The sequence below is a fragment of the Phocoena phocoena genome, chromosome 2 (genome assembly GCF_963924675.1).
Source record: "Phocoena phocoena chromosome 2, mPhoPho1.1, whole genome shotgun sequence".
In the NCBI taxonomy this organism is placed as follows: Eukaryota; Metazoa; Chordata; class Mammalia; order Artiodactyla; family Phocoenidae; genus Phocoena; species Phocoena phocoena.
The window spans coordinates 112,516,422-112,530,772 of record NC_089220.1 but is presented as its reverse complement, the minus strand read 5'-3'; the positions used below and the strand labels follow the sequence as shown (position 1 = coordinate 112,530,772).

General features: G+C 54.3%; 1 protein-coding gene across 16 annotated transcripts in view; it reads left to right on the top strand.

Annotated features, from left to right (window-relative positions):
- The first annotated feature begins 10,947 nt into the window (after positions 1 to 10,947).
- Positions 10,948 to 14,351, top strand: part of TLE3 (TLE family member 3, transcriptional corepressor) — a 45,462-nt gene continuing 42,058 nt past the window's right edge. For 15 of the 16 annotated variants that reach the window (XM_065871095.1, XM_065871099.1, XM_065871098.1 and 12 more), the window contains exons 1-4: positions 10,948 to 10,971; positions 11,517 to 11,617; positions 12,133 to 12,196; positions 13,192 to 13,236. In XM_065871095.1, the coding sequence (XP_065727167.1) occupies positions 10,948 to 10,971; positions 11,517 to 11,617; positions 12,133 to 12,196; positions 13,192 to 13,236 (234 nt within the window). Of the gene's footprint in view, positions 10,972 to 11,516; positions 11,618 to 12,132; positions 12,197 to 13,191; positions 13,237 to 14,351 lie in introns of those variants that run through there. The other variant, XM_065871100.1, reaches the window with a different exon arrangement.

Here is a 14,351-nt window from a genome sequence, read left to right as displayed (position 1 = left end):
ATTTTCTGCCACTCTGTAGGCTGCCTTTCACTCTGTTGATTGCTTCCTTTGACACACAGAAGTTTTAAGTTTGATATAGTCCCATTTGCCTACTTTTGTGTTTATTGCCTGTGCTTTTGGTGTCACATCCAATAAATCACTGCCAAATCCAATGTCATGAAGGATTTTCCCCCATGCTTTCCTCTAGGAGCCTTGGTGGAGGGCTGCCTGGCACAGTCAGGAGGATGGGGAAATAGATGGCCACCTCTAGCATCTCTGACTTGACGAATACCTGCTGTTACCAAGAGTCAGAGCTTAGAAAGCTGCCCTACCCATCACAACTTACCCTTGACACTTATGAAGCTAGCGATTAGACACTGGACCACAGGTGCAGAAAAAAACACCATCTTTACAAACACATCACCATTCAGAAACGACTGGGGTAGCCAGAGATGGTCTCTGCCATACTGCTGCTTTCCTGTCTTGCTTGAGAGCATCTAATTGTTGAACTGTCTTTTTGTTCAGGGCCCTTGCAATGAAGGAGTCTAGAAGTGTGATGTTTAGCTGTCAGCCTCTGCAGTATAGGAAGGTGCCTAGTAAGGAAGTTGGAATGCATGATGAGTGTTGGGGGGCCAAGGTAACACATAAGATGATGTATCAGAAAGTGCCAGGGCCTTGCTTAGCAGACAGTGGAGCATTAGTTCACGGTGACTTTGCAAGCACAAAGGAATGGCGGGTTGATGAGGCAGGGTGGTACTGGGTAGAGCAGTTCAATGCTCATGAGCACTGACTCTGCAGCTGGACAGGGCTGGGGTGGAACCCCAGGTCTCCCACTCCTGAGCTGAGTGACTTGAGAAGATCCCTGGGTCTCCCTGGGTTTCCCTTCTGTCCTCTATAAAAGGGCAGGTGTGGGTGGTGGGGAGGGAGGTGGCCCAGAATTATCTTCAGCTTTCCCCTTTGAGCCATCCAACCCACTCTGAGGGTTTTAAGAGTGGCCCTCAGCCTCCCAGAGTCTCCCTTTCCTCTTAGGCCATTTCACAAGCGCAAATGGGAAGCCAGATTAGCACTAAGGACTCCCTAGGTGTGAAGACAATGCAAGGCCTTCTGCTATGAGGCATCTGCAGTGCCCCTCCCAGAGCATGGGGCTTCTAGAGCCCTTCTCACTAAGCGGGAGAAAATTCTGTAGTCACAGCTGAGAATGTCTGGACAGATATCAAGTAGTTTAGTGATTCTAAAACTTCTTATTTAGCTCCAGAACCTCTTCTTTATTTCCCCAAAGTATTTTGTAGAACCTAATGTATTAAACAGATATAAAAATTTGGAGCGCTTCCAACGGAAGTGGGGGAGGGGATCCCTGTCTCCACCCTCTCCACTTCCACATCTTCTCCCCACCCCATCAACTTCTGCAGATACAAGGACCGCCTTAGAGCACAGTTTAAAAACCTGACTGGGGCTTCCCTGGTGGCGCAGTGGTTGAGAGTCCGCCTGCCGATGCAGGGGACACGGGTTCCTGCCCCGGTCCGGGAGGATTCCACATGCCGCGGAGCGGCTGGGCCCGTGAGCCATGGCCGCTGAGCCTGCGCGTCCGGAGCCTGTGCTCCGCCGCGGGAGGGGCCACAGCAGTGAGAGGCCCGCGTATCGCAAAAAAAAAATAAAAATAAAAAAAATAACCTGACTGGGTTATTCCAACTCCAGAAGGCCTAATTCTGGTCAAACTCACCATTATCAACTTGTGCGGTGGTGTACAAACCACTTTCTCTCCTTGATCGTCAGTTTTTTCATCTATCAAATGGAGATATTTCCCTGCTCTACATGTTGTGTGTTGCTTACGAGTCCATAGATATGATAGTGCTGTAAACTGAACACACGGCTTTCGTTTTGTTTGTACCTTGCCTCCTTCTGCAGATGTTCGGCAGTGGGTTAGTGGTCAAACAACAAGCTGGTCCTCCAGACTTTCAAAATGAGTCTTTTTTGCAATTCTACTCCAGCATGAACATCTGAAATGGTATATCAGCCGTATTTCCTTCTTTCTTACATCAGAAGCCCCTCCCTCTTCTACTGCCCCCGTCTCTCCATGCTCCCAGAATTCCAGGTCCACCTGCAGCCTGAACCTTCACAGTCTCTGTCACTTTCTTCCCTCTGTACCCCCAGCCTTGCCCCAGCCCACCCTTCTCAAGTTGCCCCAGGCTCCCTCCTGCAGGACCTTCATTCCAGCAAAGACACCTCCAAAGAAGGCAAAGTGTACATATGCCGTTCCTGGGCCACACCTCCCGCGTCGAACTCTACACAACCTCATCCTATTTAGCCTTCCACCTGGAGGTCTTTCAGAGCTGGGCCAACAGCTACTTTCCTGACTGTTTCCCAGTGTAATACAGATGCCCAGAGGGGCCAGGTTTAATGTCCTCACTTGGAGGAGCTACCAGGAAATCCCAGCCAGCCCTTCATAGAGAGAATTTATTTGAACAACTACATAATTGCTAATTTGTAGGGCAACCTTTAAAATGGCTTAAAGTCTACACAAGGGAGGATGCCAGAGCTAGTTGGTTCTAATCACCTTCTGGTAGAGCTCTGTTCTCTGAGAATAGAGAAAAGAGAAGAAAAAGGGTCTAAAGACCCTGATCCCGTGTTTGAAGATAGAGGGTCTGAGTTCAACAACCGCTTCTTCACATCCTAGACAAGTGACACCTTTTTGTATCTCAGTTTCCTCGTCTGCAAAATAGGAACAGAGAGAGATCCCCTGCTTGTTGAGGTCAGGTGAGACAGGTTTGTCAGGGCTCCTGGACCTCAGTGCTATGCACATCTGGGACTGGATCATTCTTTGCCGTGGGGTTGTTCTGTGCACCGTAGGCTGCTTAGAGGCATCCTTGGCCTGTACTCACTAGATGCCAGTAGCACCACAAGCCACAACTGTGACAACCAAAAATGTCCCCAGATAGTGCCAACATCCCCTTAGGAACAAAATCCCTCCTGGTTGAGAACCACTAGTATAGGTGAGCACAGTGGATGAACAGACTCTTCACTGTTATTGCCTGTATGCGACAAACACACTTTTATCAATTCATTTACTAAAAGGATATAAAGCTGAGAGCAGATTTGGAAGTGAAAATCAAAGCTGTGAGGCAAATACAGATCCTCTCCTCTCTCCTCGCCCAACCCGCACCCACCATCAAAGACCAAGTGTGCTCGGTGACAGTCCCCCCTTAATCATCCAGCCTGACCCAGAGCACTCCCCTCTGCTTGCTGGCCTGGATAATTCTTGCGGCGTGGGCCTCACCCTTGTGAAGTTGGATGCATTAATACCAGCCAAATATTTCTTAATCTCCTAAGCCTCCTTTTTGAATCCTTAAAAAGGAAAGAAAGAAATGGCACAAATCTCTTAATTAGGACGCCCAATCACTTCGATAAATATTTACCCGGTTCCGGCATGAGGCATAGAAACCCTGCGCCCTTAGTCGGTGGAGGTCAGCAAAGTGTGCCTTGGGAACAGCAGGATGCGGTGGGGCTCGGCTTCGGATGGAATGCTGGGAGAATGTTTCCAGACTTAAGCTTCTGCTAAAGACAGGTGAACAAACACATTCCATGCCTACTCAGCACAAAGTCCCAGGTAGACATGAGGGGCTCATCAAATCACCGCCCGGCTTCCTTAGCTTTCCGGAGAGAGGTGGTGGCCTCCTCTGCAAGTTGGGCCACCAGGCAAGCAAACCATCCCCAGCATTCTCTAGAACGTCCCGGCTGGGCACCTTTGCCCCTGTCTGGAACTCTCCCCTTCCTCTCCACTTAGCCACACCGAGGGCCACCCTCTATAGGCAGCTTCCCTGACTGTCAACCTCCACCCTTCTACCCAATACCGCTTCCCTGCAGAGACTCTATTTGGTTCTTAGGGCCTACATACAGCCTGGAATTAGGGGTTGTCCTGCCTTGTGTATGTTCCAAAGGCAAAGGCTTCCCTTAGATTTTGGTACCTCCAAAGAGGTCTTACACAGAGCAGGCTTTCTGTAAATTCTTGCCAGGTAAGCAATCAAGTGTCACCGTTCCCATTCTACAGATCTGGAAACCGAGACCCTGAGAGTTTCAGGGTCTAGCCCAGGATCTCGCGGATCCTCAGGCCTCCTGATGCCCAGGCTGGGGCTGCTACACAGCACTAATGAGTGGATTCCTCTCTCCTGACCTTAGGAGACTTTAGAGCCAGATTTCACCGGAGTCTGAAATAGAAGTTGGGATGAGGGCAGGGGTCTTAAGGAAGGGAGCCAAAGCACGTTGTCAGGTGGCAAAACACAGAAAGGATCCAAGGAAGCAGAAAGCACCCTGGCGCAGGCTGAGGGGGAAAGGTTTCTGTTACAAGTCTTTGTTCAGCCTGGTCCCCTTTACCCACTGGCACTTCTGTCCATCCTTCTTGACTGAGCTCAAGCTCCACCCTTCCAGGGAGCCCTCAGAGAACGCCCCCTTCACAATTCCCGTTCTCCCTCAGAGCCAGACTACTTTATACTCATATACTTCATTGTTGCGGCTTGTCTTCTCAGAAATGCTATGGACTCCACTGCTGTTTAGCCGGACTTCTCTGCCTCCAGAACCCCTCACCCCTCCAAGGCTTAGCCTTGAATTGCCCCCTCCCTTCTGCCCTTCCCCTCCCACACACACCTCAAGGGTCCTTGGGCGGTATGGATGTCCAAGGTCATCTGAGGACCACGATAAAGAATGCGAATTCCAGAGAGGGAGGGGAAGGCCTGACGACCTCAGGAGGGGCTCCAGCGAGCTGGGTGTTCCCACCGGGGCTTGGCTACTGCCTGGATTATTCCCTGCAAGGGCTGGGACATTAGACCTTCCTCATCTCTGCAGGCACCCACAAAACGTGCAAGGAGTTGAATCATCTGATGGTTCTGCATCCTCAGGACCAGCATGGCCAACTGTTATTGATCACTTAACGCCCAGGTTCTGTACTAAGTACATTGCGTGCATTACCTCCATCAGTCTTCAAAACAATCCTCAGAGGTGGACAGGATTGTTATCTCCACTTTACAGATGAGGAAATGGAGGCTTAGCAAGATTAAATAAGTCCCCCAAGGTCACATAGCTGGGACCAGCCAGAGAATTGGAAGAGGGGTAAGGAGACCCTGGGAAGTTCCCCAGCCTCTCAGAACTCAGTTCCCTTCCCTGAAAAGAGGTGGTTGCAGGATGAGCTCCCTCTGGGTCTTCCTGGGGCCCCTCCAGTTTCCTGTGGTCTGTCCTGCAGCCCTGATCCCCATTCCCAGGAAAGCCAAGCTTGCACAGTGGAGTGTGGGGGCTGAAGACTCTGGAGCCAGATTGCCTGGGTTCAAGTCCATCAGCCACTGAAGTGACTCTGGGCAAGTCATTGTACCACTGCATGTCAATCGCCCCCTCTGTAAAACAGGGGTGATACTGATAGTACCCACTTCATTCACTGTGAGAGGATTAAGTGTGTTAATATTTGTCAAGTGCTTAGAACAGTGTCTGGGACAGCGTTAAGCACTATGTAAGAGTATGTTAAATAAATAAAAATTCCCTTTCCTTTCACTCTGTGGTGACGTGCTCACTTGTGGAAGAAGGCTGGGGATGACTGAGCGGGGGTGGGGTGGGGTAAGGGTGTTGAAGGTTGGGGAACAGAACTGCCCTAGCAATGGAGTCAAGGGCCAACCATCAGAGGAGCCTTACAGAATCAACCGAAGGGGAGAGGGGAGAGAAAGATTCCTCTTCCCTTTGGGCAGTCCCAACAACAGACCTTTAGAAAATCAAAGCCAGTGGAGGCTGGGGGGCTGGGGGGGGAGCGGGGGAGGGATGATAGGGAGCCATCTGAAACCCACCCAAGATACTGACCTCTTCCTCAAATAGGAGGCCACAGCCCAGTGGCTGACCTCAGTCAGACCCTTTGATTGCTGGGAAAGGGAGAAAACATATATTAACACTTTATCTAAAGTGTTTGACAACTATTTTTTTAAAACCAGAAAAGCAGCTCTTGGAGCTGGCAAACAGCTACCCACCAACCACCCTGCGCCTCAAATGAGGGGCTGGGGAACCTCCGCTCTGCAAATCCAGGCCGGACTTTCTGTCTCACCGGGTGACTTTTTTTTTTTTTTTTTTTTTTTTTTTTTATGCCAGGAATTCCTCTCCCACGTGGGGTGGACTCCGAGGTACTCAATTAAGCAGCCAATGAAAAGTCAGCTCTCCGGTAGCAAATGACCCTGACACTTCTTGTAACATAAACAGTTGAAACGTTTCCAATTAGAACTGGAGACAGAGACGTTTGAACTCTCTCTCTCCACTCCCCTCCTTCTTTAAAAATAATTGTCAAGCGCTTTGGACGGGGTGTTGTATACATGTTTTTTCTTTTCTCTCTCTCGAGCATAAAAAAATTATTTTTCTCCTTGTTTTTCCTAATTTGTGGGGTGGCAAGGTGGGGGGTAGAGCGGTGGCAAGCTGAAAGGGGTGCTGGCCTGGTTGCCTACCTCTGTGCTCCTCTTGAGGCAGGAGGCCCAGACAGCCCTGCAGAGCTGGGAGTGATGCTGGGTGCAGAGCGAGTAGAAGCCAGGGGCTGGGGAGCTGGGCCTCTGACCTCATCGCCAGAACCTCAGAATGAATGAGTGAATATGAATGAATGAATGCCTTTCCTTTTGCAAAAGCTTGCCCCGGTCCAGCTCGCGCTAGCAAAGGGGGCGCTGAAGTTGGCTGTTGAGCCCGCTGCCCTGGACTCTAATCCTGACACCTCTGCCCAGCTTGGGGCAAGTTACTGAACTTTCTCGGCTTCTCTTTTTTACTCTATAAAATGGACTACCAGCCAGGCCGCTTCCTTCAAGGAGGGAGGCGAGAATGAAGAGGGTTCTCGCCTGGGTAGCAGTGTCCTGCCTTGTACACAGAAAGTGCTTGGGCGCCGTTATCATTTCGGTCTGGGCGGCGGAGTAGTCCAGTCGGGCCCTGCTGAGGAGGCGTCTCCCTGCAAAACAGGGTCGATCACACGCCCCACGGGCTCCTCCAAGGTTTCAGGCCTGGCGCTGGCCGTAGGGCTGTGGCTCACAGGTGAATTCGACGTGAGTCTGCTCTGCTCATGGGGTCCCTAGGAGAGTGGACGTCAGGGCAGGAGCGACGCCAAACCCGAGACGTCTCTTCTGGCCACGGTCTGCGTAGACCTGACCTAGGGCCCGGGCTCGTCGGCCGACTGCGGGAGGCGCCGTCGGAGCCGGTCTCGAGTGAGAGAGGAGAGGGGGAAGGCCGGAACAGGGGCCGCGTCCCGGGCATCTTGAAGGCATTGTGTTTAATAAATCCGGGCGAGACGCACACTCGCTCCCCCCCCTTCTTCTCTCAGCTCCCAAATCGAGACCTGCTGCGGGAGCCCCAGTTTATGGGGTCTTAAACCCCCCTCCACTTTGATTAGCAGCTTCAAAGAGCTCCCTTTAAAGTTTGCCCCCTTCCCCGTCCCCACCTCCTTTCACATTGCCACCCCTCCCCCATCACTTTCTAGACTTCTGGACAACAGAACACTTAATGCAAGTTTAAAAGTGGGGGGAGGGTGGGGGGAAGCTTCAGGCTTCCTCCTGAACGTGGGCCGTAGAAATTACCTGTTTCAGGCTTGCACAGGAGTCGGAGAACCGTGGAGTTTGGCTTTTTTCCTTTTTCTTTCTTTTTTTCTTTTCTTTTTTTCTTTTCTTTGGTGTGTGTGTGTGTGTGTGTGTTTTTACCTTTTATTATTTAAATTGATACGTTTCATTACTAGGGAGAAAAATAAAATATTCCTTTGATACACAAAATCAAATTGATATTTAGCCTCTGCTTACTTTTTTATGCATGGCTCCTTTATACCACATGGTAGTGACAGATTGTTTGAGCTGGAAGGAAAAGCCATTCAAAGCTAATTAAGCAGCCATTCCAAGCACTATTTGCAAGCGGGAGGCTCAGAAGCCTCGGCATTTGTCAGCGCTCCCCCACCCCGCGTGGTTTTGACTGACAGCCTTGGTCTCGGACTGACAGCGCTCGGCAGCTTCACCAATCGGTAACAGAGACTCCCATCAGCCGTCTCTGATTGGTCTTTCGGGCCTTGATAGGGGGAGGGGTCGGCGACCCCCACGTGGGGGCAGGGCGAGAAAGGGGCGGGGCGGGTGGGAAGCGGGTGCGCCCACCCGTGACGTAGAGGGGAGGGCAGAGAAGGGGGAGGGGGGAAAGGAAGCTCCAAAGCGGAGCCATTTTGTGTCTAATGAATGCTGCGGCCAGATGCTCGCATCTGTTGAGCCGGGCTTCTCCTCCCCCGCCCTTCGGTGCGTGCCGCACACGATTTATGTTTTTATTTAGGAAAATAAATAAATGAAGAGAGGAGCACGGTTCGGGGCTGGCGGCCGGAACGGACGCGGGGAGGTTCAACTCCGAGGCGGGTGTTCACGTGTAACTCCCATCGCACCGGCCTCCGAGCGCCCGCTCGCTCTCAGCTCCTCATTAAGATGCAAAAGGGAACTCCAGCTCCTAATGAGGAGAAAATATAGATCCGGGGACCGCCGACGGCCCCGGGGTGCGTGCGGGTTCGCGGAGATGCTGGATGGGAGGGTCCGGGGGCCCACCTGGGCCCGCCCACCCGGCGGTGCCCGTGGGCTTTGGGACGCTGCCCTTCCAGCTTCCCAGCCTCTCGAGGACCGCGTCCCCCAGGCCCGTCTGCCCGGACGTAACCCCGAGCACCAGAGGTGGAGGCTATCGCTGTGCGGGCAAACTGGCCCCCGTTGTCGAGCGGCCTGTTTGACCGCACGGGGAGTCCCGGAGGCGCGGCGGCGGGGTAGGAGAGGAGTGCGCGGGGGCGGATGAGCGTCTTCGCCTCGCGGGGCGTCGAGGCTGGCGGCCGAGACGCCCACAGGCTCGCACACGCGCCGCTCCGCGGGTTTCCGCCGACGCGGTGACACTGCCGAGGGCAGGCTGAGGAAACCGGGTCGGAACTCGGAGCTCCCGGGCCGTGGTGAGGCCAGGCCGCCACCGCATTCCCGACTTCGCTTCCCTGGCCCCGGCTCTCAGTGAGCAGCTGCGGCGAGGGCGTAGTCGTCTCCACCGGGAAGTAGCCCCGTGTGGGGACAGCGTGGACTGAGCAGGGTGTCTGCGGGAGTCGGGCTCTTCCGTCTGCGGTGCCCGCCAAGCTAGAGTTCCTCCGACTTCTCGGGGGCAGCCGCCGCACATCAAAGAGGCTGTTTATTTGGCTTTCTGAAAAGAAGGACAAATGAACAAAGAAGAAAAGCTGGGGGCCGTGGGGTCGGGGGTGGGTCGGAGAAGGCGTAAAGAAAGGGACACCCTCAGTTCCGAGCAAATTTTTTAAGGTGGGGGGCAACTTTGGGAACCACCACTTTATCAGTCCGAAATCTTGTGAAAACATTAAAGTGACAAAGTGATTTTGTTTGTTTTATAGTATCTAATTGGGCTGCTTTGCAGACCTAATGGGATTAGAGGAAGGTATCGTTTGCCGCCACTGCAGAATAAACTGATACGTTACTACCAGCCACAGGTTTTGAGGACTGTACAGCTTTTTTTTTCTTTTGTTATTATTCCTGTGTCTTCCCTCTTTCCCCCTCCCGCCAAATAATTATTTGCTAGTAGATCGTGGGAAAAAAAAAAGAGAGGAGGGGAAAAAAACCCTAGCAGCCCAGGACTATAATATATATCTATTTATTATATGTCTTTCGGTTAATTCCTGATCTGAGGAGCGCTGTTTTTCACTCCCATGCGAAAGTCACCAGCGGGTAGGGCCTGATTGCTACTTTTCATGCATAGTTTTAGACACAAGAGGGCATTGTGACGTCGCGCCCGGCGGCGCCCAGTCGCAGGCCGAGTCCGGCAGCCCCACGTGGGGGCCCCGCGCTCCCATTGGCCAGCTCTGGGCGAAGCTGCCACATTATTTTGTTACTTTTCAGTCCCTATTTGGAACTGCTCTCGCGGCAGTTCAGACCTCGTGCTCGTCTCCCTCGCCTGTCTGTGTGTGGTATCCGCAGGTCCGGGGCACTTTTTTTGGTGCGAGTGTGTGTGTGTGCGTGTGCGTGTGCGTGTGTGTGTGTTTGGGGGATTGTCGGGGCGCGAGAGGAGAGCCGAGCCGAGGGGAAGGAAGGAAGCCACAGATCTCCCCGGTCTCGGGCTGCTTCTCCCTTCCAGCGCTCTCCTGCCTGCGCGCTCCGAGGCGGCGGTGGCGGCACCGAGCGCTCCTCGCTGGGGACTCGGCGCTCGAGCAGGGAGCAGCGAGGACCCCTTTGATGCGGCTTCCTGTGCCTGCTGGAGTTAGGATGCCAGGGTGGTTGATTCCCACCTACTGAGCCCGGAGTTTCCTCCTCGGCCCTGGGAAGGGCTTGCCGCGGCGGCGGCAGTAACAGACAGAACAGCAGGCTCTCCTCTCCGAGGGGGGGGGGGTCGAAGCGCCCGCGCCGGGCTCCCGCCCTCACCCTCCGGCACTCCTGCGGCCCCAAGCCGCCACCCCGGTGCCTGCCTCCTTCCTCTTCTCGCCGAGAGCCGCCCCTGGGATCGGACCCGCGCGCCCCGGATGCTGGGGCTGCCCCGGCGCGCCTCCCTCCTGGCGCGACGCGCTGAGTGAACCGGAGGGCGCCCGCGCTTGCCCCAGGAGGGGCCCCCTATCATCGGGACCCCGCGCCGGACCCGCCGGGTAGACGACGATGTCCGCTCAGCCCCCGGCTCTGACGCGCTCCACGCAACGGGGGGAAGGCGGCCGGCCACAGCCCGCCGAGCCCTAGGTGCACAAAGCCCGCGCCCGCCGCCCGGCCTCGGCGCCCGCCGACGACTTTGCCGCCTGCTTCGCGGCTCTTTGTCTCCGCTTGGGGCGGGCGCCCGACTCTGGGATTTCGGTGTGAGAGCGGGCTGGGGGGGCCGGGGGCGAGCTCTCGGTTTCTCGGCCGCCCCCCGCTCGGGCTTGGCTCCCCCCTCCCCCGCATCTCCCCTGCCCGGGCTCTCGGCGCTTCCACGCTCTCGGAATCACGACCCCTCCCTGCCATGTATCCGCAAGGCAGACATCCGGTGAGTAATTGCAATTCGGTTTATTTAAGCATCTATCATGGGGAGGGTAAACGAGGCAGTTTATCTGGCACCTCCATTTTGCTTGTTGCTACCTTTATAGTGTGTGCGTGTGTGCGCGCGCGCGCTCACACAAAGGGGATGGGATGGGGGGGCGCCGTTACGAGAGGAGGTTAATTCCGCCCTAATGGCGTGGGGGGCTGCCAGTCGTCCTGGGGAACTGTTTTCACGCTGTCCCCCGCCCCCTCGCCTAAGTATCCCAACTCACTCGTTGTGTCTCCCCCGCCCCAGAAGGGAATGGGAGCCCCTTCGTGAAAGGGATGGGAGCCCCGCGGCCAATAGGGAGAGGTTAGCCCCCCGTCCCCCCCCCCCACGTCGGGGAGCTGAGAAACTTGCTGGAAAGGTGCTGGGCTGTGAGGGCGGCCCCTATGGTGGGTGGGTGGGGGAGGTGCGGGGGGAGAACGGGGAAAGCCAGTGAGGGGTCTGGGCAGCTTGGAGCCGGGTCTGACGCCCCCGCCCCTCCGCTGTCTTGTCCTCGCCGGCTTCAGGCTCCCCATCAACCCGGGCAGCCGGGATTTAAATTCACGGTGGCTGAGTCTTGTGACAGGATCAAAGACGAATTCCAGTTCCTGCAAGCTCAATATCACAGGTAAGGCCAGTGGGGGCCGCCCCGGGGCTGGCGGGGCGGGGGCGTCTCCGCCGCAGCTCCTGCCACCACCCCTAGGGGACCGAGCGGGCCCCCGACCCCGGGGCGGCGGGGCAGTCCGGGCCTCCTCCTTTTGTTTCCCCTTTCCGAGCGCGGCGCCTTAACCCTTTGCTGCCGGCAGAGCCTCCCGGCTCCCTGCGCCGCCCCCAGGGTGAGGGTTCGGGGCGCGAGCCGGCTCGCTCCGGGTTCTGGGGGTCGCGAGCGAGCGTCGGGGTCCCGCCCCCCCGCGGCTCGGATAAGTCCACTCTCCCGGCCGCGGGAAGTTTCAAGTTGTTTCACTCCATCTCCGCGTGTCGGGGACCCAAGACCCCCTCCCCCAGAGGCTGCGGGATAAGGGGGTCCCCCCGGGGGGAGGGTGTCAGGAAAGTGACGAAGTGGCTCCCAGAGGCCCCTGGGTTGGGGCCTCGGAGGAGGCTGTGCAGGCGCCAAGTCTGAGCCGGCTCCTTCTGCCCTCGCAGCCTCAAAGTGGAATACGACAAGCTGGCGAACGAGAAGACGGAGATGCAGCGCCATTATGTGATGGTGAGAGGCCGGGGCGGCGTGGGCCTGGGGAGCCTGGAGCCGGGTCCCCTGACCGGCCTCCGCCGGGCAGCCCCGGAGCGGGTGTAATCCGAGTGTGCCCTCTGACCCTTCACCAGCCTCCCATAGCCCGGCCACTTGGAGGAGGGTGGGTGAGAGGAGGGGCAGAAAGAGAAACCCAAACCCCAGGCCAAGCACTTGTGCACTTCCTTTGTGCCCCATTAATTTGTGTTTTGAAGGTTTCCCAGAGGGCTGGTTGTCTTATCTTGGCTAGTAAGATAGGATTGGATCAGCCTATGTCAGGGTTGGATAAAAATCTCTCTTAGAGATCTCCTGGGAGTGTTTGAAAACTTCACTGCTCTGCAACCCTGGGATCTAGCCAGAGTGGGACGTAAGGCCCCTCCTCCTACCTCCTTTCTCCGGGGGTTTCTGACAGTGGAGGAGCCTTTTACAGGCTTTTGCCTCCACTGTACACTCAGGGATCCCCCAACTGAGAGAGAACCTTAAAGGCCCTGGGACAGTGTGTAGACGTCTGCCCTTTTCCCAGTGTCTATTCCAGCAAGTTTAAATCTTCTGTTGGTGAGGAAGGCACCGGAGGTCCTTAAGTGAGGCTCCCTGCACTGCTTTGCACATAAGAGGCCTTCGACACATTGCTAAATAACTCTCAGAGGACAAGAGGGTCCCAGTGTACACATGATTCCTTGTTGAACGAGAACCTTGTATAAACAGGATATATGGCACAGGCAGGGTTGGTGGGAGGGAGGGCCCCGCTCTTCATAATACTTTGCGTATAGGATGTTCTGTTGCAGTGAGAACAGCACTCGTGAGCCGGTCTTCAGCTCTGCAACCCCTTTATAGCCGGCTTTGGGCTTTGACTTAAACTTCTTTAGCAGATGTATCATAAAAGTACCATTTGGCCAAAACCTTCCCCAAAGCTCATTGTGGAACACAAACAGACTTTGGTGTTGTGCATTAATGGCCGTTACTTTTACTTTTAGTACTACGAGATGTCCTATGGATTGAACATTGAAATGCACAAGCAGGTAAGTGCTTTACTGTACACGTCTAGTTTTAAAAATTTTACCTAATCCACAGATTTTTAAAAATGGTTCCTCCTGTTTGAAAATGAGCCTCGTTCTTCTGTTCCTTCTCCTCCTCCTTGAAGAGTGAATGGATCGAGCCCTTGACATGCCGGGTTTGAGGCTTGGCTGATTTCTTGGACATGTTGAGCTTCTAGTGTCCGAGCTTGTGAAGTTTGTCCTGGTGTTGGATCTTGGTGGAGGAGGAAGGAGCAAAAGGAAACTTGTCCCTTCAGGATCTACTTTACAAACTCCTGAAACCCAGAGGTAGCTGGCTGCTACCTGTTTTAATGTAAAATTTTCAAGAGGAAAGGCAGGAGAGGTGTGTGTGTGTGTGTGTGTGTGTGTGTGTGTGTGTGTACAAAAGTATGTTCTGCCTTGATGAGATTAAACTTCAAGAGTCTTAAAAGCCAGGCTGAGCTGTCAAAATTTAAGGGAACAAGCCACCAACTGCTTAAAAATATAAAGCCAGAATGAAATACAGCCCAATGCCTTATGTATATATGAGGCAATTTTTTCATCTCCATCTTAATGTGAAGGCGGCCACAGCCTTTCCCATTTTTCGGAGAAGGAAGGTGAAGTAACGAGCCTGGGGCAGCCTAGCCAGGACTTCTGAGATGGCTGGGGGTTGAGCTCAGCTTTGAAATCCTGGTTTGAAGTCAAACCAGTTTAGCTAGTGTGGTAGTGTGTGATGGATATGTAAACTACCCCGTATTGTCACTCTTCTAATAACAGTATACCTCACACCGGGCAAATACAAACACCTTTATCTTGGTGCATATCAGTAACTCATCCTGGGTGCTGGGCTGGGCTGTGGGAGAGGCCTGTTTGTGTATTTGTGTTGCGAGGAGAGGCCGCCTATAATTTGGCTTGGCCAGCGATTAGCATTGACTTGGCAAGGAGAAATGGCGCAGGCCGGTTGTTCTCTGTAACAATTGGTGTTCTTGAAATCCCAGAAGACTGTTGACTTATTCTAGTCTTCGTTGACCGTGCTTTGAATGGACTTTCTGCTCTAAATGAACAGTGGTTTACAAGGTTTAAACTTCGCTAAAGTTAAGGGGGCAGGACCCAGGGCAGGT